The sequence below is a fragment of the Calypte anna genome, chromosome 2, assembly GCF_003957555.1.
Source record: "Calypte anna isolate BGI_N300 chromosome 2, bCalAnn1_v1.p, whole genome shotgun sequence".
NCBI classification, from domain to species: domain Eukaryota; kingdom Metazoa; phylum Chordata; class Aves; order Apodiformes; family Trochilidae; genus Calypte; species Calypte anna.
In genome coordinates, this window is record NC_044245.1 from 54,104,564 (window position 1) to 54,131,169 (window position 26,606).

The 26,606-nt window shown below is 42.6% G+C and overlaps 1 protein-coding gene across 2 annotated transcripts; it reads right to left on the reverse strand.

The window, feature by feature from the left end:
• Nucleotides 1-793: 793 nt before the first annotated feature.
• On the reverse strand, nt 794-26,606 carry CDCP1 (CUB domain containing protein 1). Of its 2 annotated transcripts, XM_030445370.1 has the most exons (9): nt 26,497-26,606; nt 14,568-14,771; nt 11,936-12,292; nt 10,221-10,589; nt 6,497-6,724; nt 5,389-5,769; nt 4,564-4,929; nt 3,225-3,306; nt 794-1,779 (listed from the first exon to the last, which is right to left on the reverse strand). In XM_030445370.1, exons 1-9 carry the CDS (start codon nt 26,570-26,572, stop codon nt 1,332-1,334), a joined length of 2,511 nt encoding a protein of 836 aa, XP_030301230.1. In that variant the 5' UTR covers nt 26,573-26,606; the 3' UTR covers nt 794-1,331. The 2 variants fall into 2 exon arrangements, with proteins under 2 accessions (XP_030301230.1, XP_030301231.1); XM_030445371.1 differs by lacking the exon at nt 14,568-14,771.

Below are 26,606 nucleotides of genomic sequence, written 5' to 3' on the forward strand. Positions count from 1 at the left end.
GTTGCCAGGTCTAGTGATGCATGCAAAATTGCAAACATCCTCAGTAACTGCACACCTGGACAAGCCAGATGTTTGTATTTAAAAGGCAATTTTATTCATATGCCCATAGTTCTCCTCATGAAGACCTGACCCTCAAGTTTTAGGAGGCACAGAAACCAAGGGGCACACTAAATACAGCACTTAAAGATGATACCTATTATTTCACTTGATTTCAAGAAGTGGCTTTCAAAGGCAGCTAGATGACTGAGGTCTAAGTCCCAGCAGAAATCAAGAGCTGTTCCCACCATCATTTCAGCAGAGTTGTTAAATTCAGGCTGATAAAAAAACCCCAACAAACTAATCTAGGCTTTTCTTATGGAGTCACTCTCATTCTATGCATTTCAGAGAAACTGCCTGCTAAAAACATTGTTTTATTAAACCCCTTTTTAAATCCTTATTAAATATCACAGCATCTCTAACAGGTGAAGTGAAAAGCTTTAGTAAATAGTTGGATGACCACATAATTATTTCTTCAGTGAATCCTTACTTGAACCAGAAGCACAAAATATTAGTAAAATGTGAATTCTACAGACAGTTGAACAGAAGAAAAAGTTGTTTTAGACCTTTTAAGCTGTTTTTTGTAAAAAAGCAAAGAATATACATTCTTTGGTGTAGCCTCACACAGTGCTATCCAAGTATAATAATAGCAGCTGGAAATGACAGAAAGCCCATAACTTCTGAACTAGAAGAGCCCAAGCTGAAGCATTCACACTGATTTACATACACTGCCTTCTTCCAGGCCATACATTGTCTTTCATTACTCACCGGCATGCTAAATACCATGAATTTTCAGGTAGCCAGTGATGGAAATGACAGTGTCCCCTCCTCTACTCAGGCATTAGCAGACTGCTTAGACATGTGCAACCAGAAGCTGCCTTGAGATGGAGATGTAGCCTATGCCCTCCAAGACTTACCAACAAACATTGAGGGACAAGTGAATTGAGACAGGAGAACACTCTCTCCACATTATTTAAAATGGCAGCTATGCATTATTTTCCCTGATATGTTATTATCAAAAGCAGAAGCGTACCTTCGCCACCTATCTCACAACCAGAAGTGCATGCAGTTCTGGAGTGTCTCAACTGGTTTTGAGTTTCCTAGATGTTCACTCTAGAACTGAAAGCTATCAACAGCTGACGTTTAAAAAAAACACCCAACCAAAATCACACACACAGAACAAAACAACGTCAAAACACATTTAAAAATAACACTCCTCTGAATTTTTTTTCCTAGACCCCTGCCCTTACAGATCACCTGTATTTCCACAGGAAACTGTTTTACCTGGCATAATATTACTCCACTAAACCATCCTGCTCCTTATTTCCCAGCAAGGACGTACCCGTATCTCCATTATTCTTTTCAGCTGTATCTTTATTGTCCTCCAATTGCCCTGATTTCTGATGAGCAAATGTGTAAGCGTCGTGTTCTGTGTCCATCAGAGGTGGAGGCTCCTCAGTGTTAGAAGAGCGTTTAATGTGTTTTCTGAAAGAGAGTGGAGGTGGAGAAGGTGGCAAGCTACCCATGGGTCCATCAAAAGGCCGGTACACATCAACTTCTGGAGCAGCAGAGCCATTGGATTCCTTCAGCAAGTGCCCATAGACCATAGCATCATCAATAACTGCATAGACATGAGACTCATTGTTTTTCCTCCCTTTTGTGAATAAGCCTTGTTTTCTAGGCATCTCGGTGTTCACGTTAGTATTGTACACTCCTACCATGGGATTCTGGCTTTTCTTCTTCCTGTCACAGAGTTGAAATTGTTAACAGGTCAGAAACAAGTTATTGCTGGTGTGTTTAAATTCAGTTACAGAAGCTTCTGTTTACCCATCCCAGCCACCCAGGGTCAAGCAGCCTTACCTGCACTGAAGGCTTTATTTCCAATCTTAAGAAAAAACAACTTTTGAGCCTAGACATGTTTTTTGCAAAGCAGAAAATCACTTCGCACTGTTTGGTTACCTACAGCTGTTATCCTGACCCTGAAGTCTGTCAGATAACTCCAGTGGCCACCCAAGTACAGGGAACTCCCAGTAACCACAGACACTAAGGGGACCTAGAAACCATTCTCACAAAACAAGGCTGAGCATTGCTTAAAGTCAGTAGGAGAGAGGGACCTTTGTGAAAGTCAGATGAACTCTTCTTGATTGCACTTTTTGGAGTGACCGTCCCCGGGGCAGAAAGACCAAAGGCTGAAGTGAAGATTTTTAAGCTCATATTCATAAAGTTTTTCCTCTGTGGCAGAGAGTGTGCTCATAACTGCACAATAGTCATCATATTGCAGAAATTCATCTCAGCTCCACAGCTTCAGGACCCAATAACCCTGCCAGCACTGAGCTGTGTATCAGAAATCCCAAGCCATCCATGGCTTCAGACTTTGCTTGCATGAGTAACACAATGTGTGTTTGCTTTGCACAACCTGGTCATTTCCCCAGGGGCCCACCTCATAAAAAAATCCTCCCACTTGACGTGCAAACTCCAGAAGAAGCTGCTGGAGGTTGTGTAGCTGAAAAGATACCTCCTAGTATATCTGAGTCTGTCTGAGTGAGCTTACAGCTTGTTTGAACAAAGTTGTGTCTGGAGTCACACATGCAGCAGCCACATTCATTGCAATTGCTTTTTGTGGGAATTGCTGACAAAGTCCAACCAGTATCTTACAGTACAGCCAGCAGCCTGTTTTAACCCAAGGTAGGCAATGCACCAGGGGATGAAGTAATGCTACTCTGTGGATGCTGCTCTACTCTTAAAGTCAATAGAGAAAAGTAGATTGGGATTGGATATCGGGAGCAAGTTCTCTATGATGAGGGTAGTGGAACAATGGAACAGTTGCCCAGGAAGGTATTTGAGGCCCCATCCTTGGAGATATTCAAAGTGAGGCTCAGAAAGGCTCTGAGCAACCTGATCTAGTTGAAGGTGTCCCTGCTCACTGCATGGGGATTGGACTCTGCATGGGGATTGGACTAAATGACCTTTAGAGGTCTCTTCCAGCCCAAACCATTCTATGATTCTATAAATCAGAGTAAAGCATCATTCTCGGAGGCACATCACTTCTACCACCAATATGTTGACTACCACATGCTTCAGACCCTTGTGCAAGGGATCTGGATCAACACATAAAATGAAGGGCCCAGAAACTCTCCCAAAACACCTTCTTGAACCGCTAAGTTACACATGATGGATTATGAACTTACTTCTTCTTAACACAGCACACAGTCAGTCCAATAGCTGTGAGAACTCCACCTCCAGCCACCACAGCAAGTATCACTCCGAGGTCTGCAAGCAGAGAAGGTACAAGGACACTGAGAACAAGAGAGAAAACCACCAGCTTTATCCTAGAAGCCAGCTGGGCCTGAGCCTCCTCAAGAGTTTCTAAGCATACCAGCTGCTTTCAGAGAAGGGGTTTTTCGGGTGTGCTTACTGCAGGGTACTGCAAGACATTTCCAAAAGGTTGGAGGCCAAGCAACTACAAACTTCTGCTGCTTGCAGTGGAGCACAGCCAAGAAACTTAACCAACACACTCCACCTCCAGGAGTTCAGTACAGCTCATGTGCTGCTAAACTTACCCACAATGTCTCCTGTGCCTCTCTGGGAAGAGAAGAAAATGCAGAGAGACACAGAGAGGGACTCAACAAAGCAAACTGTGACATTTCACCAACTACCCCTCAGTACAGCTCTTCCCTCTGAAGGGAACACATCTGTTGCGTTGACCTAGGGTTTTCCAAGAGTCATAAAACTGATCAGGAAAGTTTACATGTGAACTAGGAAAAGCACTGCATGTTTTAAGAGTAGTACACATTGCAAAAAAAAATATAAAAAATTTTAGAGATTAATTTGATAATTTGTTTCAACTTCAGTCTGTGTAGCCAATGCTTTTAGAGACAGCAGATTCCCAAAGATGAAGTGCAAATTTGAAACAAATTCAAATAAGCACATCCTCTCCTAAAAATGCGCCTTTAAAAATAAAAATTAATAAATTTGTATTTCAGGGAGGTAAAAGACAAGATTGCAAACTTTGCTGTTAGCAGTCAAGGCACTCTCCACTAAATGGTCAGACTTTCCCCAAGGATGATTTCTTGCTCATGTGAATGCTGAAACTAAGTGAGCTGCTAACATGAAGTAATGACTACTTGGATGAACAGATTTGCATAATCAAATCCCAAGCTGTTCACCAGGTCTGTGACCTTGGGAGAGAAAAAAACATCACTTGATCTTCTCATACCCTCTGGCTGTGATCTCTAATTTAAAAAGTTAAATAATAAAAAAAAAAATAATCCTGCCTTACTCTCCCTAAGCCCTTCAATCCCTTGTCTCATAAAAACACACAGCCCAACCACATTTAAAGACCTTCCTTCCCCCTTCATCCTCTAGAAGTGCCTAGTTGTAACTCCCAGAGGCTTTTGGGAGCAGGTACTTGTGAAGACAGAGCTGATAAAACCCACACTCAAGGCAGCCCAGCATCCACTACTGTTCCTCCCAGGGAAAGCAAGGGCACAAGTGGAGAGCAAACCACCCCAACCTTGCAGGACTCACCTATCTGCTTGTCAGCAAAAGTCACCTGGAACTGCAAGGTCAGCTGCGTTCTGTCCACGGGTTTGCAGTTGGAGATGTTTACCCAGAAGTTGTGGTACATATTTCGGGGCTTGGGCAGAAGCTCATCCTCACGGCAGACGATTTCCTCTGCTCCCTGTGTCTCCTCCTTGATGTTGAGGTAGGCACGGCCCGTCTCACACGCCACCCCCAGGCGGTCCTTGGAGAACCCCAGGCGGGCAACTTGCTTGCTGGGCACGGCAACAAACCAGGATATGGAGACATAAGGGGGAAGACCATATGGCCAGTTGGGAGTCTGCAAGTAAACTTTAGCTTTTGGATCTGGACTCACAGTGAAAGAGCACTCATCTGTAGGAAAGAAAAGGAATAAAGGAATGAAAACTGATTTTTTTAAATTTTTTTTTTTTTTTTTTAAACAATGTGTCAAAGCTATCTTTTTCAGCACATAAAATTATCTGGTCTTCCTTCTCCATAACAAAAAAATGAATTTACAGTCACCTGCACCTCAGTACAAGCAATACAGCTCATCTAGCATCCCTTCCACATCAACAATTCTCTAGCACAGTTGTATCTGCAGAATTTTCCACAACTATCTGCCACATGGAGTACAAAGTTTCTTCCCTCATCCAGGAATAAACCACCTCGTTGATTCAGATAAAGACTGAGGCTCACAATGGCTAAAGGACTAGACACTAAAGAATTGAATTAATTTCTATTTATTCATATGTGCTCTAACAAGCATAACGAGTGATCCAACACAGTTTACCAGCACATGAGCTGTATGGACAGTACAAACCATTACCTTACCTTTAATATGTGGCACAAAAGACATTTTCAGATCCTGATGCATAGACTCATTGAGGAATCCTTTACCAAATGTTTTTAAGGATATGGTGACATTATCCCTCATCTGAATCTTTTCAATGGATCCACCAGGACAGAACACACCAACATTGAATTCCATCTTTGGGGTGGCACTAACAATGCTGTAACTGTAGCTTGTGTTGCATCTCTGCTCTGGGACGTGTTGCTGAAGTTTCAAGGACGGAGAAGTAATTTCTATGTTGATCAGATCAGAAGCCAAGAGCTTCCAAATAAACCTATGCAGCTGAATTGGCAATTGGGTGATAGCCTTGGGCACCAAAAGGGAATAGATCTTCCTCTGACACCATCGAAGATCAACACAGCCTGCAATCACAGAAACAAGCCCCAGTGGTTGCATTTTCCTTGTGGAGAAAACATTTAGGAAAAGCAGGTTTTCCTGTGTACCAGAGTACACAAACACACACACACAGACTACTGCCAATGTTGTGTTACAGACCCAGGGAAGTATCTACCTGAGGAAACATCCTCTTAGTAAACTTTAAAGATAAATTATACGTGTTTGGGTAAGGAGAGTTCCTTAAAAAGGTGCAGGACACTAAAGAAGCCAGCAGACACAAACATATTTGAAATTTCTTACTGAAGATATTATTTTGGCTCTGCCACTTGCTGTCTAGGCACTGTTGGAGATAGTTAAGGTCCAGATACATACTTTTGGGAAAATCCTACACCAAATGCACATGTAAGCAGCACAAGATGAATTCCTGGTGGCCACCCCGATCCCACATTTTCATGGGAAGATTTATGGCTCTCCTGCTCTGCTTCCATATTTTGCTGTTTTCAGTGGGAAGGTTCTGTCCTTTCCCTTCTGGGAATATCTACAGTTTCTATTTTTAACAGAAGAATGACAAAGTGAACAGCAATAAGGCTATCTCCTCATTCCTTGAACCCATCTCCTAGCTGGCCAAAGCCTGGTTGGTTTCCATCCTCACTCTAAACCCAAGTGAGAGCCTCAGGGGTTTGACTACTGCCTGGGGGGAAAAGCATACAAAAACTTTCCCTAAGAAACAACATGAAGCCATTTTGGTCATACTTATGCCCTTTTCAGCTGTGATCCTCAGGCGGGACAAATCCTTGCAGAGAAAGGAGATCTTGTAGACAGCTCCAGACACTAAAGTCAAGACTCGGTCGCAGGTGCGAGGATCCTTGCAGATCAGGCACATGGGATCAGACATGAGCGGGAGGCGGCTGGGCCACCCTTCAAAGTGGATGGTTACACTCATATTCCATTCCTTGCTCAGGTCAACCAAATGGGTGACATCTGGAACAAAAAACATCCCAGAGTAATGACAAACACGAAGCGGGGTGTGAAGCAAAAGCATCTCACCCCACGAGATGAGCTGCTGTTAGAGCTATTCCTATGTTAGCTAAAAAAATGTTCATTTACTCCTCTCCATCAGTGCAATATGTACTCAGGAAGCATCATACCACTCTTCTATTTTAAAGGTTCAAGCCTTTCCACACACAAACCCCATTTCCCCATCACTTCCCAGCTATAACAGGGTAGCATATATGCTGGCCCCTTTTGAACATGTTAGGCCACAATGTAAACTCAGCCAACTATGTTGGATGTGTTTCCCCTTATTTCTTTTAAAGCCAGCTACACCCATCACACAACAGATTATCAGAAAGAGGTCCTCCATTCTCAAATGTCCTACTTATTGCTTGATTCCCATCTCAGCTAACTTTTTGTTGGTTTAGGTTTTTTGGAGCCCACTGAAGAAAACTGACAAAACCAAAAACAAACCAAGCCAGTAAGTAAGCATATCTGGTTGTCTGGAGTCAGTTAAAGAGTTAAATTTAAATGCAAGTACCAATACCACAGAAAATCACAGAAATCACAGTGTGTTAGGGGTTGGAAGGAACCTTGAGTCCAACCCACCTGCCAGAGAAGGACTACCTAGTGTAGGTCACACAGGAATGCATCCAGAAGGGTTCTGAACATCTCCAGAGAAGGAGACCCCACAACTTCCCTGGGCAGCCTGTTCCAGTGTCACCTTCACAGTGAAAAAATTCTTCCTCATATTTATACAGAACCACCTATGCTCCAGCTTATAACCATTTCCCCTTGTCCTATTATTAGTCACCCCTGAGAAAAGCTTGACTCTGTCCTCCTGACATATTGGTATACATTAAAGAGGTTTTGTCTTAGTCTCCCCTTCTCCAAACTAAAGGGACTCAGCTCCCTCAACCTTTCCTCAAAAGGGAGATGTTCCACTCTCTTCATCATCTTCATGGCTCTGCACTGGACCCTTTCAAGCAATTCCCTGTCCTTCTTGAACTGAGGTGCCCAGAACTGGACACAATATTCCAGATGTGGCCTCACCAGGGCAGAGAAGAGGGGGAGGAGAACCTCTCTTGACCTGCTAACCACCCCACTTCTAACATGAGTTTGGTTTGGGTTTTTTTGCAGCAGCTAAATACAGAGAGGGTTAGATCAGGAAATTATTTTGATTGTAAAGAGCTCTTAATTAATAACAAGCCCTGCAGGCAGCTGTGGAATACCAAAATGCTTGTGAAGCTTTGAGAATATGTAGACACCAACATATTTTAAAGGAGAATCATAGAATCACAGAATGGTTTGGGTTGGAAGGGACCTTAAAGACCATCCAGTTCCAATCACTTTCCACTAGACCAGGTTGCTCAAGGCCCCATCCAACCTGGCCTTGAACACTTGCATATTCATGTTTAACTTGCACACTGAAGATGACATTTTTGGTTTTGCTTTTAAAATAAAAGTTTTAACACTGGTCTGAGGGCTGAATTTGAATTTTTGATGGAACTTACATAACTAAAAAATCACTCATGATATCTTATAAAATCCCTAGAGAAACCACTGTTGTCCCTTTAATCCCAGTGTTTTATTACTTACATTTCATTCAATTAAATGACAACCTATTTTTTAAATTCCAGGTGATTATAGTCTTGTCATAAATGTATTAAAATTCCTCTTTGCTTTCCAAAATAGATGGGAGATAAGGCTGATTAACTGAGCACAATGTTTTCTGTCTGGCTGGCTTCCAAGGTGAAACACACAATAAACGTGAGCAAACATTATTTGGTTAACAGCTACTTCAGGATGACTTGCTGCTCAGGAATGGAGCCTGACTAGACAAAGAACTGTGCATTACAGTGGTGAGATGCTACAGATCCTCTGGGTAGGTTACTTCAAGTTACAAGCAGTTCAAATGTCATTCCTTCTAAAATGATTTAGAAAGCCTCTAAACGGTTCCTGCTGCAGTTTAGTCCACAGTGTGGATTTCCCTGCACCTACTCCTCTGCAGGAAGGGCACCTTGACTATTAACCTCCACTGTGAACTGAAGTCAGAGCTAAGAAACTCGAGGATAAAGCACTTATTTCATAGCTCATACCTAGCCAGGTATTCATTTTTGTCAATAAATGCTGGGGTTATTAAAAGTCATCGTGTCTGAATTTGGGGCAGGAAAACAGAAAAATAATTGTTTTCTTAGTGTAGCAGCAAGAAACCTAAAGAACATCCAAATTTGCATAGGTTATTATCATGAGAGTATCTTCTTATCATAGAATTATAATAGAATTGTCAGGGTTGGAAGGGACCTTTAAGATCATCCAGTTCCAACCCCCCTGCCACGGGCAGGGACACCTCCCACTAGATCAGATTGCTCAGAGCCCTGTCCAGCCTGGCCTTAAAAACTTCCAGGGATGGGGCTTCCACCACCTCTCTGGGCAACCTGTTCCAGTGTCTCACCACCCTCATGATGAAGAACTTCTTCCTAACTTCCAATCTAAATCTACTCTCTTCTAGTTTGAATCCATTCCCCCTAGTCCTAGACCTGACATCCTAAAAAGTCCATCGCCAGCTCTCTTGTAGCCCCCCTTCAGGTACTGGAAGGCTACAATAAGGTCTTGGAGCCTTCTCCTCTCCAGACTGAATAACCCCAGTTCTCTCATAGGAGAGGTGCTCCAGCCCTCTGGTCATCCTCGTGGCCCTTCTTTGACATTTTCCATGTCTAGTGTGACTTCTTCACACTAGATGATCAGGTTTCCCTAGGCAGCAAAATAAAAGTCAGAGGAAGGAAGAAGGAAAAGAAAGAAATGCATATTGATGCCATTAGCAGTATGAAGACAATTTTGTATCTTCAATTTCACCAGTTCATGGTACAGATTCTGACCAGCCATGACAGCAGGTTTCATCTGGCTAAGCCTGACTGCTTACACAGAGTAGGAAAATCTGGGCTCACTTTTTAAGAATTATCCTTAAAATGTTGATCTCCCAGCTGAAAGTAAAACTGTCTGCATAAGCTTGAACTTGATCTCTGTACTGGAAAACAGGAAGTGAACATGTGAGCCCAGACAATTCCAGTCAAGCCTTTACCCTGAGGAAAAGAAAGCTGCCCGGTGCTCAGCTTTGTTTATAGAACATGCAAAAGCTGACACTACAGGTGTTAAAACTCATTTTTCAATTATACAATGAAAGTGCTGGAAAAGGAAATGACTTCTCAACTTACAAGCCATAGCATAAAATCTACAATGGAGCTTTACACTCTGTTGCAAATTACAAATTGCAGCATCTCTGTCCTCCTTGCCATAACAACAGCCAGGGGTACCCACAGTGGCAAAACAGGCCTCAGCGTTGCTTGGCAACCCACCCCCTGAATCTCAAGGAGGGTCAAGAAAAGTTCAAGAAAAATGACAAAACACATAATTTATCTTCCTTGTGGTACTCAGCCCAGGAATTTGTAAGCAAGAGCAATGGAGGGGACAGGAAGGTGCTTACTTTCATCGATCTGCGGATGCTGAACGACAACTTGAAAGAGCAAGCGGAGGATGCCTGGGTTCTGAGCATCCTGATCACAGCCTTGCAGGGACAGGTTGAAACTGCCAGCAATATTGGCAGGCTGGCTATCACTCAGCTTGAACACCTCCGGGTTGCTGAAGGAGTTGGGGAGGTAGTACTCCACCCTCTCCTCTTTCCTTTCGCAGTTGGAGAGGCTGTAGTTGTGGAAAAAGACACTTGCTCTCATGTTGGAAGGAACCACAAACTGCCATGTCATGAGTTCGTCTTCTGGGAAGCCCAGTGGGTAGTTTGGGGACATCAGGGTGATTGAAGACTCCCCATTCAAAACTGATTCAATAATGCACAGCCCTAAAATACGGTGGGGAAAAAAAAAAAAAAAAAAAGAACAAATATACAAAAGAAGTCGCAGTTAAAGACAACACATTGGGACATGTGGCATCCCAGCAGCAGAGCGTTCTTATTTTGACAATGCAATCATCCAGTTCAGCCATAGGTTAGGTTATTACCTATTAGGTTATTACCTTCAGACTAAAATATATACTGGAGTTAATGCTTTTATCTTCAGTTCCATAAAAGGTTAGGTTTACATTCATGGTTTACTTTTCATTTAGAGGTTCACCTTTTAAGACATGGACAGCCTTTAGTTTCTGGAAATGAAAGATGCCAGTTCCTTCTTCTGCTCCTGGATTTGCAAGAGCAAACATGGAACCTGGCAACTGCTTCTGCTTCACTGGGTTTCAGGAAACAAAAGATGGGAGCTTTTATACCAGCACAGAGCTCTTTGCCCAAAAAACTCCCAGATGTAACAAAGGCACACCAGCAAAGAGCCTCAAACACGCATGATAAAACATGAATGCAAACTATGGAGACTGTGTAAGACACTTCATGCTTGGATGACTCTTGGCAGTGTGAAGTTGGGTACACAGAGATTACAGCCTCACTTTAGGACTCCAGCAATGATGTGCAACTGCAGGGAGTACCAGGAGTTACAAAAATTCATGTTCTAGAAGCTTGAACCTGGACCAAGTCCCTTCTGTAACTCATAGCAACAACTGCAGAGTTCAAGTAAAGCACAAGATTATCTCTCCAAGAGGTATTGTCATGAGATGCAAAGTAACCACTGATTGCGATGTAATATTCCAGGTATTTAAAGATTATTACACAATGTGTTGTGTTACTGGGCAGGCTGAAAGAGATAGCTGTATTTAAGCAGTCTCATGTGCCTTCCAGGAACTGCTTCCCCTTTTCCCACCATTCTCTTCAGGAGAGAGGCAGTGGTTTGGGTCTTCCACAAGTTAAAAAAGCTTTATTTAAAAAAAAACCAACAAACCCAACTTCACACTGCAACCAGCAAGCAGCCCTTCTGGCTCACTCTAATTATACTATCTAGTCTCACCTTGCTGAATACACAAGAACACAACAGGTTTGTTTAAGTTTTAGAAACCTTCAAGAGACTTAAAATAAGTGATGTGCACCAAAAGCAGCAACACAACACTTTCCATAACTATTAACCAATCAACTAGGATATCTTGACCCCAAAAGAGCTACCAAACTAAGCACCACACAAAAGCTTTTAGAAAACATGAAGTAGATGGAAAGCATCACCAAAACTAGGCTGCCTGAGAAGAAAGGTTTTAAGAATCTGCAATCTGCATGATGTGACTAGAGGTGAGCAAACTCTACTCTGTACTTACGTTTTATGGAAGCCCTGTTAGCTATGCTGAAGCCTGAGGTGTTAAGAGGTGAGTCCCAGGGGAGGCGCAGAGACATGATGACTCCTCCCAGCAGCTTGACACGAGACACAGAGCCATTCCTGCAGAAGGTGCCTATGTTGACCGTGGCCTTATCAATGCTGCTGTTGATACTGTAGCTTACAGAATCTGGGCACATCTCTCCTGGTTCAATTTGTCTTAGCCACGGGGTAGAAAATTTCAGTTCAAGTCCAGCCTTTGTACTTGCCTTCACATCCCAGATGAAAGTCCTGTTAAGGCGAGGTAGCCCCGGTGGGTAGAGATGAACATCTCCAAAGGGACACGGGCCTGACACACAGTCTAAATGCAGAGAGAGAACAGCCATGGTGCACTTTGGAATGCATTCAAATAAACAAGGACTTTGATGCTTTTCTTTTTTTATTACTATTTTCACAATATTTAGGTTGCACCTAACTTCTCTTCTACAGACACTAAGACACTCCTGTAACACTTGGGCCATAGAGTAAAACAGGATAAAGCTGCTTTAGTCAGGCTGACTAATAGAAGGGATTAAATGTGTCTAGGATTCCTGCCTTGTTTGCTGAAGAATTTAGAAGCTATTTAGTGAATAGGGTAGAATGGGCAAAAGGGGGAAATGCAGTGTCATGACAGATGGAAATCATGGATCTAGAGAACCAGTTTTATCCCATCTGACTCAGAGAATTCCTGGTAAATGGTTCATTTTATATCTTCCACTGCTTGCTATGAACTGAATCTTCATTTTCTTGGTGTGCTGATGAACAACTTAGGCTCCAGACTTGACAGAAGTGGTGAGCAACAACAACTGCCACTGAAGGATTCTGGGGAGAATTTGGAAAACTTTTATCTGGAAAATCCAAATTATTAGTATTTCAAGGTGGACACTAAAAATAAGCATATTTTATTCTATCTATAGGCTCCAACTGAAAAGAAGAAATATCACAAGTGCATCTTACAAATATGTCATGAACATAACTTTATTTTTTGCATGTATCACATGAATGAAACTCCAAAATGTGTAAAAGAGCTATCCTCAAACACCACTCCAAAAATAAAGATGTTACCAAAGACTAAATGAAGTTTGCTCAATGAAGTTTGGGATCTTGTTGAGAAGTAAATGAGTTCCTGCCATTAAACAGTACGTTAACACAAATACCTAGGATACCATTCAAAACGAGCGAAGCTTCAGCTACCACACTTCCAAATTTTGTTTCTTGACATCAGTAATGTTCACCATGTACAAGGAATGACATGCATGTAGGTCTTCAATGGTTCTGTTGCTCATATAGACACAGTCAAGAAGTTCAACAAATAATGTGATTAATATATTATCATAAGTTCAACATCTTTATCAACAACCTTGATGATGGGACAGAGTGTCTTCTCAGTAAGTTTGCTGAGGACACAAAGCTGGGTGGAGTGGCGGACACCCCAGAAGGCTGTGCTGCCATTCAGGGCACCTGGACAGGCTGGAGAGTTGGGAAGGGAAAAATTTAATGAATTACAACAATGGCAAGTGTAAAGTCATACATCTGTGTAGGAACAATGCCAGGAACCAGTACAGTCTGGGGACTGAGTTCTTGGAGACCAGCAAAGGGGAAGGGGACCTGGGGGTCCTGGTGGACAGAAGGATGCCCGTGAGCCAGCAACATGCCTTGTGGCCAAGGAGGCCAATGGCATCCTGGGGTGCATGAGAAGGGGGGTGGCTAGTAGGTTGAGAGAGGTTCTCCTCTCTCTCCACTTTGCCCTGGTGAGGCCACATCTGGAATATTGTGTCCAGTTCTGGGCCCCTCAGTTCAAGGACAGGGAGCTGCTTGGAAGAGTGCAGAGCAGAGCCACAAAGATGATTAAGGGAGTGGAACATCTCCCTTATGAGGAAAGGCTGAGGGAGCTGGGTCTCTACAGCTTCGAGAAGAGGAGAATGAGGGGAGACCTCATTGATATTTATAAATATGTAAAGGGAGAGAGCCAGGAGGATGGTGCCAGGCTCTTCTCAATTATGCCCAAAGATAGGAAAAAAGGCAACAGATATAAGCTTGAGCATAAGAGGTTCCATATAAACACAAGGAAAAATTTTTTTACTCTGAGGGTGACAGAGCACTGGCACAGGCTGCCCAGGGCGGCTGTGGAGTCTCCTTCCCTGGAGACATTCAAAACCTGCCTGGATGTGTTCCTACATGACCTCCTGTAGGTGACCCTCCTCTGGCAGGGGGGTTGGACTCGATCTTTCAAGGTCCCTTCCAACCCCTAACTTTCTGTGATTCTGTGATAAGTGCTCAGAGGCTTCTGACAGGAATGACAATTTATTGGTAGGTTCATATACTGTGGGAAAAGGAAAGGCAGCAACAAATTGGTGAAACAAACTATTATTTAACTCTTTCCAAAACAGTGAAGTTGATATTAATTCTGCAAGCTGTAATACAGACTTCTTTAACTTGCATAGTTTCGATGATTCAAGGTTGTTTATCAATGTTCAAAGATTTCTTTTTACCCAAAATGACAGGGGATCCCTTAACACAGTAAGAGGAAGAAAAGGTGCATGGTTTTACTGGAGGAAAGCTATCACTGGGGGAAAAATTAAAAATCTGTATCTTACCAATATTTTTCTGAATTTCCACGATGAAATACTTCTCTGGAGTACTACAAGTGAAGGAAAAAGTCACGTTCTCCCCAGGCTTTATCTTGAGTTCAGGCCTGATGAAATTTTTAACACGAATGTTACAGCCTAGAGAACCCCCAGGCTTCTGTTTAATCATAAGTATAGTATTGTCCACTGTACGAAGAGAGATCGTGAAGGAAGCTAAGGGCAGAACAAAAAGAAAAAAAGAGATGTTTTGTCACTAGCATGTATGAGTATCACCAGCCCCTCCACACATCCCCATGGATTCCACATTTTCAGAAGAAATATCTGCATCCAAGTTCTCAAAAAACTCTGGTGCTGGACCTACAGAATCTGCCTCGGCTCTTATAGCTCAGCTCCCGGTTTGCAGACACCAGGCATCAAAAGTCTCACTGCTAGGAGAAGTAGGGAAGAAAAAAAGTACTTAGAGATACCCTATCATGTTTTTATTTGAGTTCTGTTGGTCTTGAGCCTTTTTCCCAGACTTTCTGGCTGTTCCGCACAATCTTGGAGTCAAAAAATCTTAGCAAGCCCTTGGAACTGCTTTACCTATTTGCTGCCAGGATCAAAGGCTTTAAATGAAAACCTCAAACAACACCAGGCTCCCTAGATTCCTGCACATGTAACAATTAGTTTACCAGTCCTCTACACCACTAGTAAGAACCTGGTCACTTAGTAACTTGTCTACAGCTTTTAAGTGACAGGACAGCCCTTGCCCCAAGCACCAACACTGAATTCCCTTGCCTTTTCCAATGGCTGGCACTACTTGACATCACCATTTCTGCCTCAGAAATGCTTTTGTAGAGGTTTTCAATCTGTTTTTTTCTGAAGGAAAAAGTAAAAAATAACAACAGTCCAGGCTAGGAACTGTCTAGTGCAGTAACCTTCCAATTTCGGGGGCAATGTCCATGGGGTGGGGGAAAGAAAGGAGCAAAGTGCTGCTTGCGCTTCCTCCTTGTGCTTCAGAAGGAAGCAGTTCTCAGAAGAAAAAGTGAAACAACTATTTCCAGCCTAGCCCAGAGTTCTGTTTCCCATACTGCCAGACACTTTTTGGGTTCTTTAGGGTTTTTAATTTATCACATTTCATGCACAAAATACCCTTTGGCTGCAATGGCAAGAATTTTTCTGATGTTTACATCATCCCAATATGAAGTACTAATAGCATTAACACCAATAACTAATAATTGCAAACAAAAGAGACATCTTTCTTGCATATGGTAAGTGCAACGCTCATCTACAGCTTGCACAATCTTGTCTACATGAGAGGTGTCCCTGCCATGGGAAAGAGGTTGAAATAAATGATCACTAAGGTCCCTTCCAACCTAAGCTATTCTATGATTCTATGAATACAGATTCCTCACATCCTTGTCAAACAGTTATCACTGTCCCTCCTCCCTGGGAGAGCACAACCTCATGGCCAACATAGCGGGATGGAGAAATACACCAGAGTCACTAGCAGAACACACTTCTGCACTAAATGCTCATGCACCAATTTTAGTCACAAGGATTAGGATTAACCTTAAGCATAGCCTTAAGCACAGGACAAATCAAACAAAAGCATGATCTGAGCTGAAATCAAGGGAGAGAAATCTTCAGCTTTTTCAATGGCATTGTGAAATAAGCAAACCCTTCTGACATGGGTCACAACAAAGCATCACCTTACTCAGCCCTTGGAAGACCTCACTTCTACTGCCTATTTTTTCTGCCCTCCATTCCCCCGCCTTTTCCAGACCATGTGGTCATTCATTTGATCTCCCTGCAAAATGATCAAACCCTTGTCAGCTCAGTATCACTTTCCAGCATGGATGAGGCCTCAGCATCCCAAAACCACAGAAGTGTTCCTGTGATCATTACATCCCATTAGACAACAAGGATGTGCAGATCATACAGCTGATGAGACTCAGCCAAGCCCACACAAGGACAGATACCAAACTGGATTACAGCATAAATAAACAGTTGCTAATAAGAAACTGAACAGATAATTTTATTCAAAGAAGAGCACACTGCCATCATGTCAGCAGCAGAGATGTGATAAGCAACATGGGACTATCAAATCTCATTATTGTAAGAAAAATGGAAAAAAAAAGAACTATGCATCATGCAGAAAGTAAAACCAGTGATCCCAAAGTCACTAAAAATAAATTACTAAATGGCTGAACCCCTAAAAATATAGCAACATATGTGCAACACAATAGAGACTACTTAAAACCACCTTTATTGCAGAGCTTTTATAAACACGAGTGAGTCTCTTCATGACTCACACTGATCCGTCATTGTCTGTGATTCCTACTCCATGCTTTTTTATCAGGATTACCAGTAACATGTGCATGTTTCCTCTAAAGAAGGTATTTCCATGCCTCATTAATGCCTCACAGGGATGACACACAGGATATCCAAACCAACAAGAGGAGGCACTGCCAAAGCTGGATCTACTCTCTGTCTATACAACAATGAAATCACTGGGCTAAATGATGTTGGAGATAAAGCCACCAGTCCAGTGCTGGTTCACAGGCTGATGAAGAAATCTGATCTCACTCTTTTTTTTTCCTTTAGGCCATGACAGTTTTTGCAGCCTCCCTTAGCTATTTCTTCAGTTGCCCTAATCTCAATTTGCATCTTCCCTGCTGCCACTGGATTTTGCTCATCTTTCTTTAAGACTGCACCTTAATGATAGCTGTGTCATCACAGCATTCCTTTATCCTCCAGTAACACCCCTCTCTGCACAAACACCCCTTCACTAGCTTTCTCTCAACTGTACTTTTCACAGTTTTTAATCCATTTCATGGCTTAGAGCTCTCCAACATGAATTATAAACAAACTGAACAGCCTAAGTCAGATCACTCCTTGGAGTTTAGCCTGAGTTGATCTACTGTGGTTGTACCTGACACTGATCTACTAAGGTTGTACCTTAATCCCCTGGTATTTATAGTATGCATATTTAACTGTCAAAAGGACATTTTTCCTGCACAAGCCAGGGCTGCAATGTAGAAGACAGATGGAAGGAAGCAGAACCAGTGGTACCCATAAGGAGAATACACACATGTTCAAGGAAAGGACTTGGCAGAACAGCAGTTTTTATGGCTATGTACAGTGCCTTGCTAGGCAAAGCTGGAGTCAGAAGAGAGTCCAACTAGTTTTGGCTGGAGGGTTATATTTTATTGCAGCAACTTATCCATCAGGATCTATGGACTGTTTCATGCCTTCACTGGATAGATTAAAACAATCAAAAAAGAAAAAAACAACAACCCAGATAGACCAAAAAAAACCTGAAGCCCACAAAAGCCATCAACAAAAAAATTCCCAGATGTTAATTTATCCCAAAATAGCATTTCATTAAGTCATGGGCTTGTTCCACCTCAGCCATGCTTAATCAAAACTATTTGGATGGGGCTGACTCAGACACCATTCAGGAGCTGGAGGAGCTGGGCTGCTGCTGAAGACGAGTAGCTGCAACGCTCACTCCGGATATGAAGTACCTGGATCCAAATCCCTGTTCTGCCTGAGGGCCATCTGAACCCACACAACCAGCACACCTCTCCAGAGAACAGGCTTGTCCACCGCAGCACCTCATGCCACCACCTCAGGACAGGGATAGCACGCAGTGGTGCTTGCCTCTAGGTTCTTGGCTGGTTGTCCTAGAAAGCTCACCACTTCTTTTGGGCCCTTGGAGGGACACTGGCCCATAGGGATGCTCATAGACTGCTGAGGCTGTTCCACCACGCATAAGCTACCACAAATGTCACATGGTGGGGAGCAAGGAGTACAACTGAAAAAACACAGTGACTTCTTCTGTAAGTGGAAAAATTTCAGTTTCAAGCCATTTGAACTCCTACTGCTGATCTAATGGAGAGCCCTGGTGCAAGGAGACAGCAGTAAGACATCCAGAAAAATCCATCCAAAACACTCTTTGCCTAGCAAGGGACCTCCAGGATGTCTCCTGTGTGATGGGGACTACAGGCTCCAGCTCCCACATCCTGAGTAAATGCCCTGATGGCTCAGCTGGAAGAGATGCACTACATCTGATCAGCCATTTTTTCATCACCTCCAATACAAGTTGCTGTACAGTTGACTCTAATTTGCCAACAACAGGTCAAAGAATATTTCAAAGAGTAAATGCCTTTCTGCTTTACTGAAATATTTTGTGCTTGCCTTATTGAATCTTTGTCAATTTGAGTCCAACTCTTCAGTTTAACTTCAGCATTTGATTGTCCACGCATCACCCACTCCTCCAGTCCCACCTGCAATGCCCATTCAGGTAATTGCCTTCACATTCTTCAAACCATTAGTGAAGTTGGTTAGGGATCCATAAACCACATATAGATGCAGGGCTTAGGGACATCATTTAGGGTTGGACTGGGGGCAGTATTAAGTAAACGATTGGACTTAAAGGTCTTTTGCAACCGAATCAATTCCACAGTTCTCACCTACTAAATGGTGCTGTGAGACATAAGCACAACTACAGATTACGGCCAACCTTGCTTGCTGCAAGCTGCTGAAGCCCTGTTGGACTTTATAAGCAAACAGATTTTCTGTTTACACTTAAAACATAAGCTAACTCCTCCTACATTAAACAGTGGTCTCCTTATATTTGGATCTGTAGTCCAATACTACACTTGCTTCAGGTAGGAGGTCCACAGTTTATGAAAGGATTGTTTTCAGGGAATCACACAGAAAACTAAAGCTTAGAATCTGCAAATCTTGCAAACACTTACAGAGATGCTGCCAATGGCTGTTACACCAGGGCAACCACCCACACATCAGGAGAGGGCACCTGGGGGAGAGAATATCCATTCCTCAGCCACCACAGTACAGCACCCTAATCTTCACTGATGCTTTAACTGATAGCCAAGATGGGGATGCAAAGCAGTTGAAATGTCACACATATTGTTCTCCTCCTCCTCCTCAGGGTGGAAGGGTGGACACTCCTGCCATAGTGATGTTACAAGCCAACCCAGCACAATTCAGAGAAGGTTCTGCCAATATCCCAGACCAATAAGGCTGCTCACTCAAAAGTTGCTAATTCTTCTAAGTTAATTTGTAATGCTTCAAAGGAATGAAGTACCTTCAGTTTAACAACAACTTAAAAAAATGAACTAATTACGAATTTTTCTACTAGTTTCTCTGGAACCTTTTCAAAAGAATATTATTCAAGACACTCAACTCACATGTAATACACATTTTTAAAAGAATGTTTTTTCACTAAAAGTGGGGGCAAAAAAGGCACTTTGGGACTTGGCAATTTTAGTTGTAATTACAGTAGGGAGAATGTTGGCACCAGGCTTCCTTTTTTATTATTATTTTACGAATACAAAGTTGTGCTGCTTCTGTAGAAGTGAGACAGTGAGCTCAGTGAATCCCATCTGCAAGCTGACTGCCCACTCATGTAAAACACACAAAACATGGGATATGTGGGTCTGTGCAACTTGACCAGAAAATGTCAGACCAGCATGAGGAGCACCATGCAAGTTGCTGCAGGAATCTCCCGTGATCAAATGGGTATTTGCTTGCAGTTTTTCCCTGGCATGATGTAAGCCAGAGAGAGGACACCATCTTGGAACATGTCTGAGCAGCTCTTCGGCCTCGGATCCAGTTAAGGAAGGTGGAAAAGCATGTTTCACAATCAGTGGTCCCTCCCCTGCCAAATATCCTGCCGACACCTCTTTGTCTCTCACTTCTCAGGAACTTCACATCACCCCTTTTCACTCCTTGCAGTTTGCTGCCTCTGTATGCTAATCTCTCAGCTCCATCCACAGATACTGAAAACCAGGGCCAACCCGAAAAAGCTGGCATGGTTGTATCTCTCAAAATAAGAGAGTTTGCTCAGACAGCAATTTATCGTGCTTTGTTCCCCAGCAAATTAAAAGACACAGCTTGAAACAGCACATCCCATGGCACTCTTAAAAAGGTTTGTTAAAAGGTGCCCGGTGGAACAGAAACAAGTGATTTTTACCCCCCTCCATTATGAGATAGGATAAAAAAGATTTTAAAATCTCTTCTCCCACAACACTGGCAGCCTGGGCATTCAAAAGCCCATGAGACCTCACTAACACACATGAAATGCACGTCTACCAGAGGTTATAGTACACATTTCACCTGACTCATCCTGAAAGCCTTCCAGGAGGTCTCATCAATACTTTCTCCACTGAGCAGGTTCAGCTACAGGCAGCAAACCCTCAGCTCTGTCATCAGCTATCACAACAGAAGACTTTGCTCTGGCATTACAACCACCAGCAGCAGTTTCCCAAGTGCAGCACAACCCACTTCTTTTCCTTCACACCCTGGTGGCACAAGAAGATGTTTAGCAGGACAAATCTGTATGTTCACACCTCTGTCAGATTAGAAAAAAATTGGGGTTGAGGAATGGTGATCAGGCTTTATCAGCTGAATCCTGCCAGAAGACCACCAGAAGTCAGCAGGTGCCCTGTGGGAATTGGTTAATGCTTGGGCTCCAGTGAACCAATCTGTGCTGCAGTGGGTTTCCTCAACCAGAGCTGAGGTTTGATAGGGATCCCTGAACAGCCTCAGTGAAAGAGCTAATGTCCCAGAAACTGCTGGAAGTGGTCTGTTAAGTTAACATCTTTAGTCTTTTCCCCAATCAGACAAAGGTTTATAATTTATAAAGTTATTACAGATGTATAACTGTAAAATAATTTTAACAGAAACTTAGGAAAAGCTAGAGGAGAGGTTACAGGGTTACCCAAAAAGAGACCAGTTAGATCAACATTGGCATTCAAAACCTGTTTTTCACACATTCCCCACTCTAACACATGCTTTACTGCAGCTAAGCCTTTCTAGGAGCTTTTGCTTGGAGACTACAGCCCGAGAGCATCCAAAGGGAGAGCTCAAAGCAGCACCCAGAAGACAGACAGAGGACCTTGCCCAGACATAGTGAGAAAACCTCAGGTCAGTCCAGTTGACCAGCCTGCTCATGACAGCTGTGAGCAACACCCAGCTATCCCCCCCAAGCCCCAGTGATAACCCAGCACCAGCCACAACACCAAGGGGTACAACTCCACACACATCCACTGCCATCAGGTTGCATTTGCCTATTGCTGGTCAGGGTCTGAAGGAAGTGATGTTTAGCCATCAGCTACTACAAAAAGCAAATGAAAAGCCAATCAATACAGAGAAACTGGTGAGTCATTCATGATCCACACTCATTTGCAAACACATCATATCCCTGGTCACCCATAGCTGCAGCAGTCAACAAAAATAAGGCCAAAAGCATCTTCACTTTGTTCTCAGTGAAGGATATCTTAATTTCTATTATGAAATATTTCAGGAATGTAGGAAGTGCAAAGTTGTTCAGCCTATACCTAAGGATCAGCTTTTGGCAGATGTGGATTCCAAAGCACTTATCTGACACATATGCATGTATAAATATCAATTAAGCTGAGTGACAAGGGCTGCACCAATAAACTAAACATCAACAAAAATTGTGAAAACATTGCTGCTATGTTTCAAGAAGCCAAAACATTTTTTTTTCAGTATCCTTCCTCCTGCTTTCTTATATATAAATAGTAATGGATAGAAAAGCTAATTCATTTAAGTAATTAACAAGCATGAATACAACTGAGCCAAAGGACACCCAGTATCAGGTAGCGGAAAGGTTCTTCGCTCAGTGCACAAACCAAGCCTTGATTTCTGTGTAGAAATTCCCATTACAAGTGTAGCAAGACAACACACACAAGTCAGAATAAAAATGAGAGGAAGGCAATCTTCTAGATGAAGATCAATCTCCTTTATGTCACAGGTACATGGCGGTACTCTGGATAAAAGCTTCAGCACCTTGCAGCTCTTCCACTGCATTTCTCTCCTGGCCAGTCCTTTGAGTCCACACTGTGAGCCAATGTCAAAAAAGCATCATTTTCAGCCTGTTCCTTCCTAGTTATTTTTTGTCTGACAAGCTTATCAAGATACAAGAGTCATCAGCCACCTAAGAAGTATTCCTCAGGAGCTGGTCCACCACATATTTCTTCTCTCCTGGACTACTTCTTAGCCAAATGGCTGCTATTTCTTGGTGTTTTCAGTTTTGCATATGATTAACCCCACAAGCAAGAGTATGGCTTGTGGTGAAACTCCATTCCCACATGACTCAAGAGACCATGACCTGAGGATCTCTGGTAGGGCACTCAAATCGGTGCTTCTTTGTGCTACTATGGGCAACACGTTCAATTCAGTGTATTAATCCTCAAATATTTTTATGTTCCCAGCGCCTTACACTCTCACTTGGGCCATCTGCATTCTTTTAGACTTAAAAAAAGAAAACAAGAAAACCACACACAGAAAGGATCACCTATTAAAAGCAAACATCTCAAAACCCAAAAAAACTGGATTTGAGAAAAAAAAAATCAAGTGTGTTTTCTGGTGAAAAATTTAAGGTAGTATCACCAAAACTGAAACACACAATAAAAAAGTAATTTACTATACATACTTCATTTTACGGAGAGTAAAAACTAAGCACTCCAGACTGATAAAAGCATGAAGCAAGGAAAAAGAAAAAAAAAAAAAGGTACAGCCAAACCCTCATGCATATTAGTTGTAGTCTTAGAAGAGGTTTCGATTGAGTGAGCAAATGGCAATTCAGAATGTAAATAATCCAGCTTCCACTGACTTTCAGGGGTGCACAAACAGGCTGGTTATTTATATTCTGACAGAACACTAGGAAGACCCTGCTAATAGGGCCTTGCTAAATATTATTTATTAATAAAAATATTTTATTAAAAGCAACAGCTTTATATGTTAAGACTGACATGACTCAAATTAGTCAGTTGCCAAGAAAAAGCTAACTGGAGGGCAGAGCAACAAACAACACAGGGTTATCTGCAAATTCACTTATTGTAACCAAGACATTTTAAAGACAAGCCCCAAAATACACAAGCAGATTTTGCAACATAAGGATATTTAAAACTGAAGTATTTGTTTGTGTTTCACAGATACCACAGAAGTCTGATTAACTTCATTATTACTGCTTCAAAGAAACACGGTTTTAGTTGGAAAACATGTCTTCAAAGGTCAGCAATTCACTACTTTGTTCACACTTCCACATCTATGCACAACTCTTGCACCAACTACTTCTTCATGCAGTTTTCCACTTATAAGTCAACCATTGTTTCATTTGATAACTGATCTTAATGCATAAAGTTGCATCTGAAGAAAAACCACAAGTTCCTCTGAAGACAATGTGACCAGCCATGCTTGATCTGCATGGTTCTACAGGAAAGTAAGGACAACACTATAATACCATACATGCTGGAAGGGGTGGAGGGAGGAGAGGGAAGAAAGGACTTTGTCAAGAATGCCAAGGCTTTAGAGATAGGTGCATCAAGACTTTTCACCATCTCACCAGTCCCCTGAGGGCCACCTCATGCAGTCCCCTGACACCCAGCCAAAACCCAGCCTTGCTGAAAGGGAGATTGCTAGCACAGGCAGAAGCACTTAGAAAGAAAGGGGGTGAAGGAGGTAAGAAGAGGGACCACCTATGATGGCAGCAAACTGGTGGGTCAAATGGTTTTGTGCTACTTGACTCTTCCTAACTTGGCTTTACAGACCAACTCCATGGTTTGCCCAAGGGAGAGATCACTGGCTCGTGAGAACTCTCTCCCCAGTTCCTCTGAATGAAGCTAAGAAAGCCCTAGACCACCCAAATACCTTGTTCAGAGGGAAGGTTTGCACAATGAGGACGGACTAAATGTTTTTTGTCATTCTCATCATACTCCTTCCATTTCCTGCACCTTCGGGTCTGATGTGGTTTTACCACCTTCCTGTCAAGAGTTATTACAATCCCACTCAAACCAGACTTGCTGGGATCTCTGGTGTGCACAGCCTGCACCCAGCCACCACACAGCTGGCATCCTGCTCACTACTACACCCAACCAAAATAACAGTGCAAGGTCATCCTTGCATAAAGCAGGTATACATTATTTATAATGCCAACACAAATGCACAATTCTTTTGGATGTTTTACACATGAGAGAGGGGAGAAGATGGAGCTGAGGGTGTCAATAAGAAAAAGACAAAGACATTGGTTCAAAAAGAGCTGTACTGTGCCTCAAAAGCAAGCCCATGAAGTTTAATGTGAGGCATCAAGTGGATTTGGGGGGGAGTGGAGAGAGGAAGAAAAATAAACGGAAGGATTTTGGTAACACAGTTGGACCAGAGGGTGAGGAATACTGTGTAAATGTATGATTGACAACCTGCTGTGTCTCCTGGTGAAGGTCTAGACCTGTCCATGAAAAAAAATGCAATTGACAATTTTTTCATTGATTCAACAATACAAGATTGTTGGAAAGCTTAGCTCCTCTCCTAGCACTGACCCATCTGTTTTCAAAGTTTGTTTTCTTTGAACACAACATAAAATTATCCACAGTATAATATTATTTCTTTATACTGTGAAGAGACTCACTTGTGTCAGTGGCAACACATTAAATGCAAGTATTTCATTTAAAAGCCTACATAACTTGAAATTTAAACCTTGGTTCTATCAAATTACACAGTCAATGTGAAGGTTATATTGCTTACAATAAAAATGTCTATGAGCAACACTTCAGCATAACCAGCACAGTCAAAGGTAACAGAAATGTTAAAAAAGCTGAAATTTCAAAACTCTTTAAAGCTAGTTTCAGTCACTGCAAATCCAAGAATCACAGATTGGGTTGGGTTGGAAGGAACCTTACTGACCATCTCATTCCAACCCCCCTGTCATGAGCAGGGACACCTCCCATAGACCATGTAGCTCAAAGCCCCATCCAACCTGGCCTTGAACACCTGGAGGGATGGGACATTCACAGCTTCCCTGGCTAACTTCTTCCAGTGTACAATAAGAAAACTATTAAATTATTAAATTCATAATTCAGCAGTTATTCTGTTTATAAGAACTCGTACTTCAAGAGCCTTTAATAGGACTAATAACTATAAACCAGACTATTCAGATTTGAATACAGGCTTTCTTTGCAATCAAGTAGGTTTGGAAATTGAGGAAAACCCACCCCACACTGTGTCTGCGTCCAGAACCGGAATTCTTTTGGGGTCACAGACAGGATTTAGGACAATTAGTCATGGGATTGCTCCAAGCATCCAGGAATTTCAAGGGACACAGAGTTCACAGCAATCCCCCATTGTGTCCCTGCAAGCACAGCTCATCCCTTGCCCTGTATAAATCATACCACTCTCTCTGATTAAAAGCTTAATGACTAAATGGTCCAGCATGGAGTGAGATTTATGATTCTATGACCCTACCAACTCACGGAGTACCCAGCTGCCTCTAGTGTCCGAGGAAAAGGACTTCGGGAAGTTACTTGAGTGATCAATATTTTAGCAAGTGAGGACATAAAGATCCCTGCCACTCCCGTTATCCTTTAATAACTGATGGTTGCAAAATAACTCATTTAATAACTAATAACTGATTTATATTTATTTGTTATACATAAGCACACAATCACAGGACAGTCATGGTTGGAAAGGACCTCTGAGGTCACCAAAGCCAACACACACAAAAAGCCCACCAAAACCCAGCCCTGAATAAACACCACACACTCCACCAAATAACACCCACCCGAAAAAAAAAAAAAAAAAATTAATAATAATAATAAAATTTAAAAATCTAATTTAAAAATAATAACTTAAGAACTAATAGTTAGCCCTGGCTTAAGCCAGGATAGAACTAACTTTCTTTCTAGTAATTTTACTTCTCAGTTATAACTAATAACCTCAATAACCAATAGTTAACTAATAGCTATTCCCCTCTAATAACTGATGGTGACTCAATGAGCGGTAACACACGGAGGCAAAACAGACCCAGCCAAGGAGAGCGAGGCCGGGCTTCGTCGAGCACCGGGCGGGTCCCCGATGCCTGGGCAGCCACACCGGGGGGGAGCCACCCCCCACCCCCCGTCCCCATCCCTACCTTGCCGATGGAGGAGCTGTGCGGAGGCGGAGAGGAGGGCGGACAGGAGCAGGGCCAGCGCCGGGCCCGCCGCCATCTCCCCGCATGGGTCCGCCCGGCGCCGAGGCGGG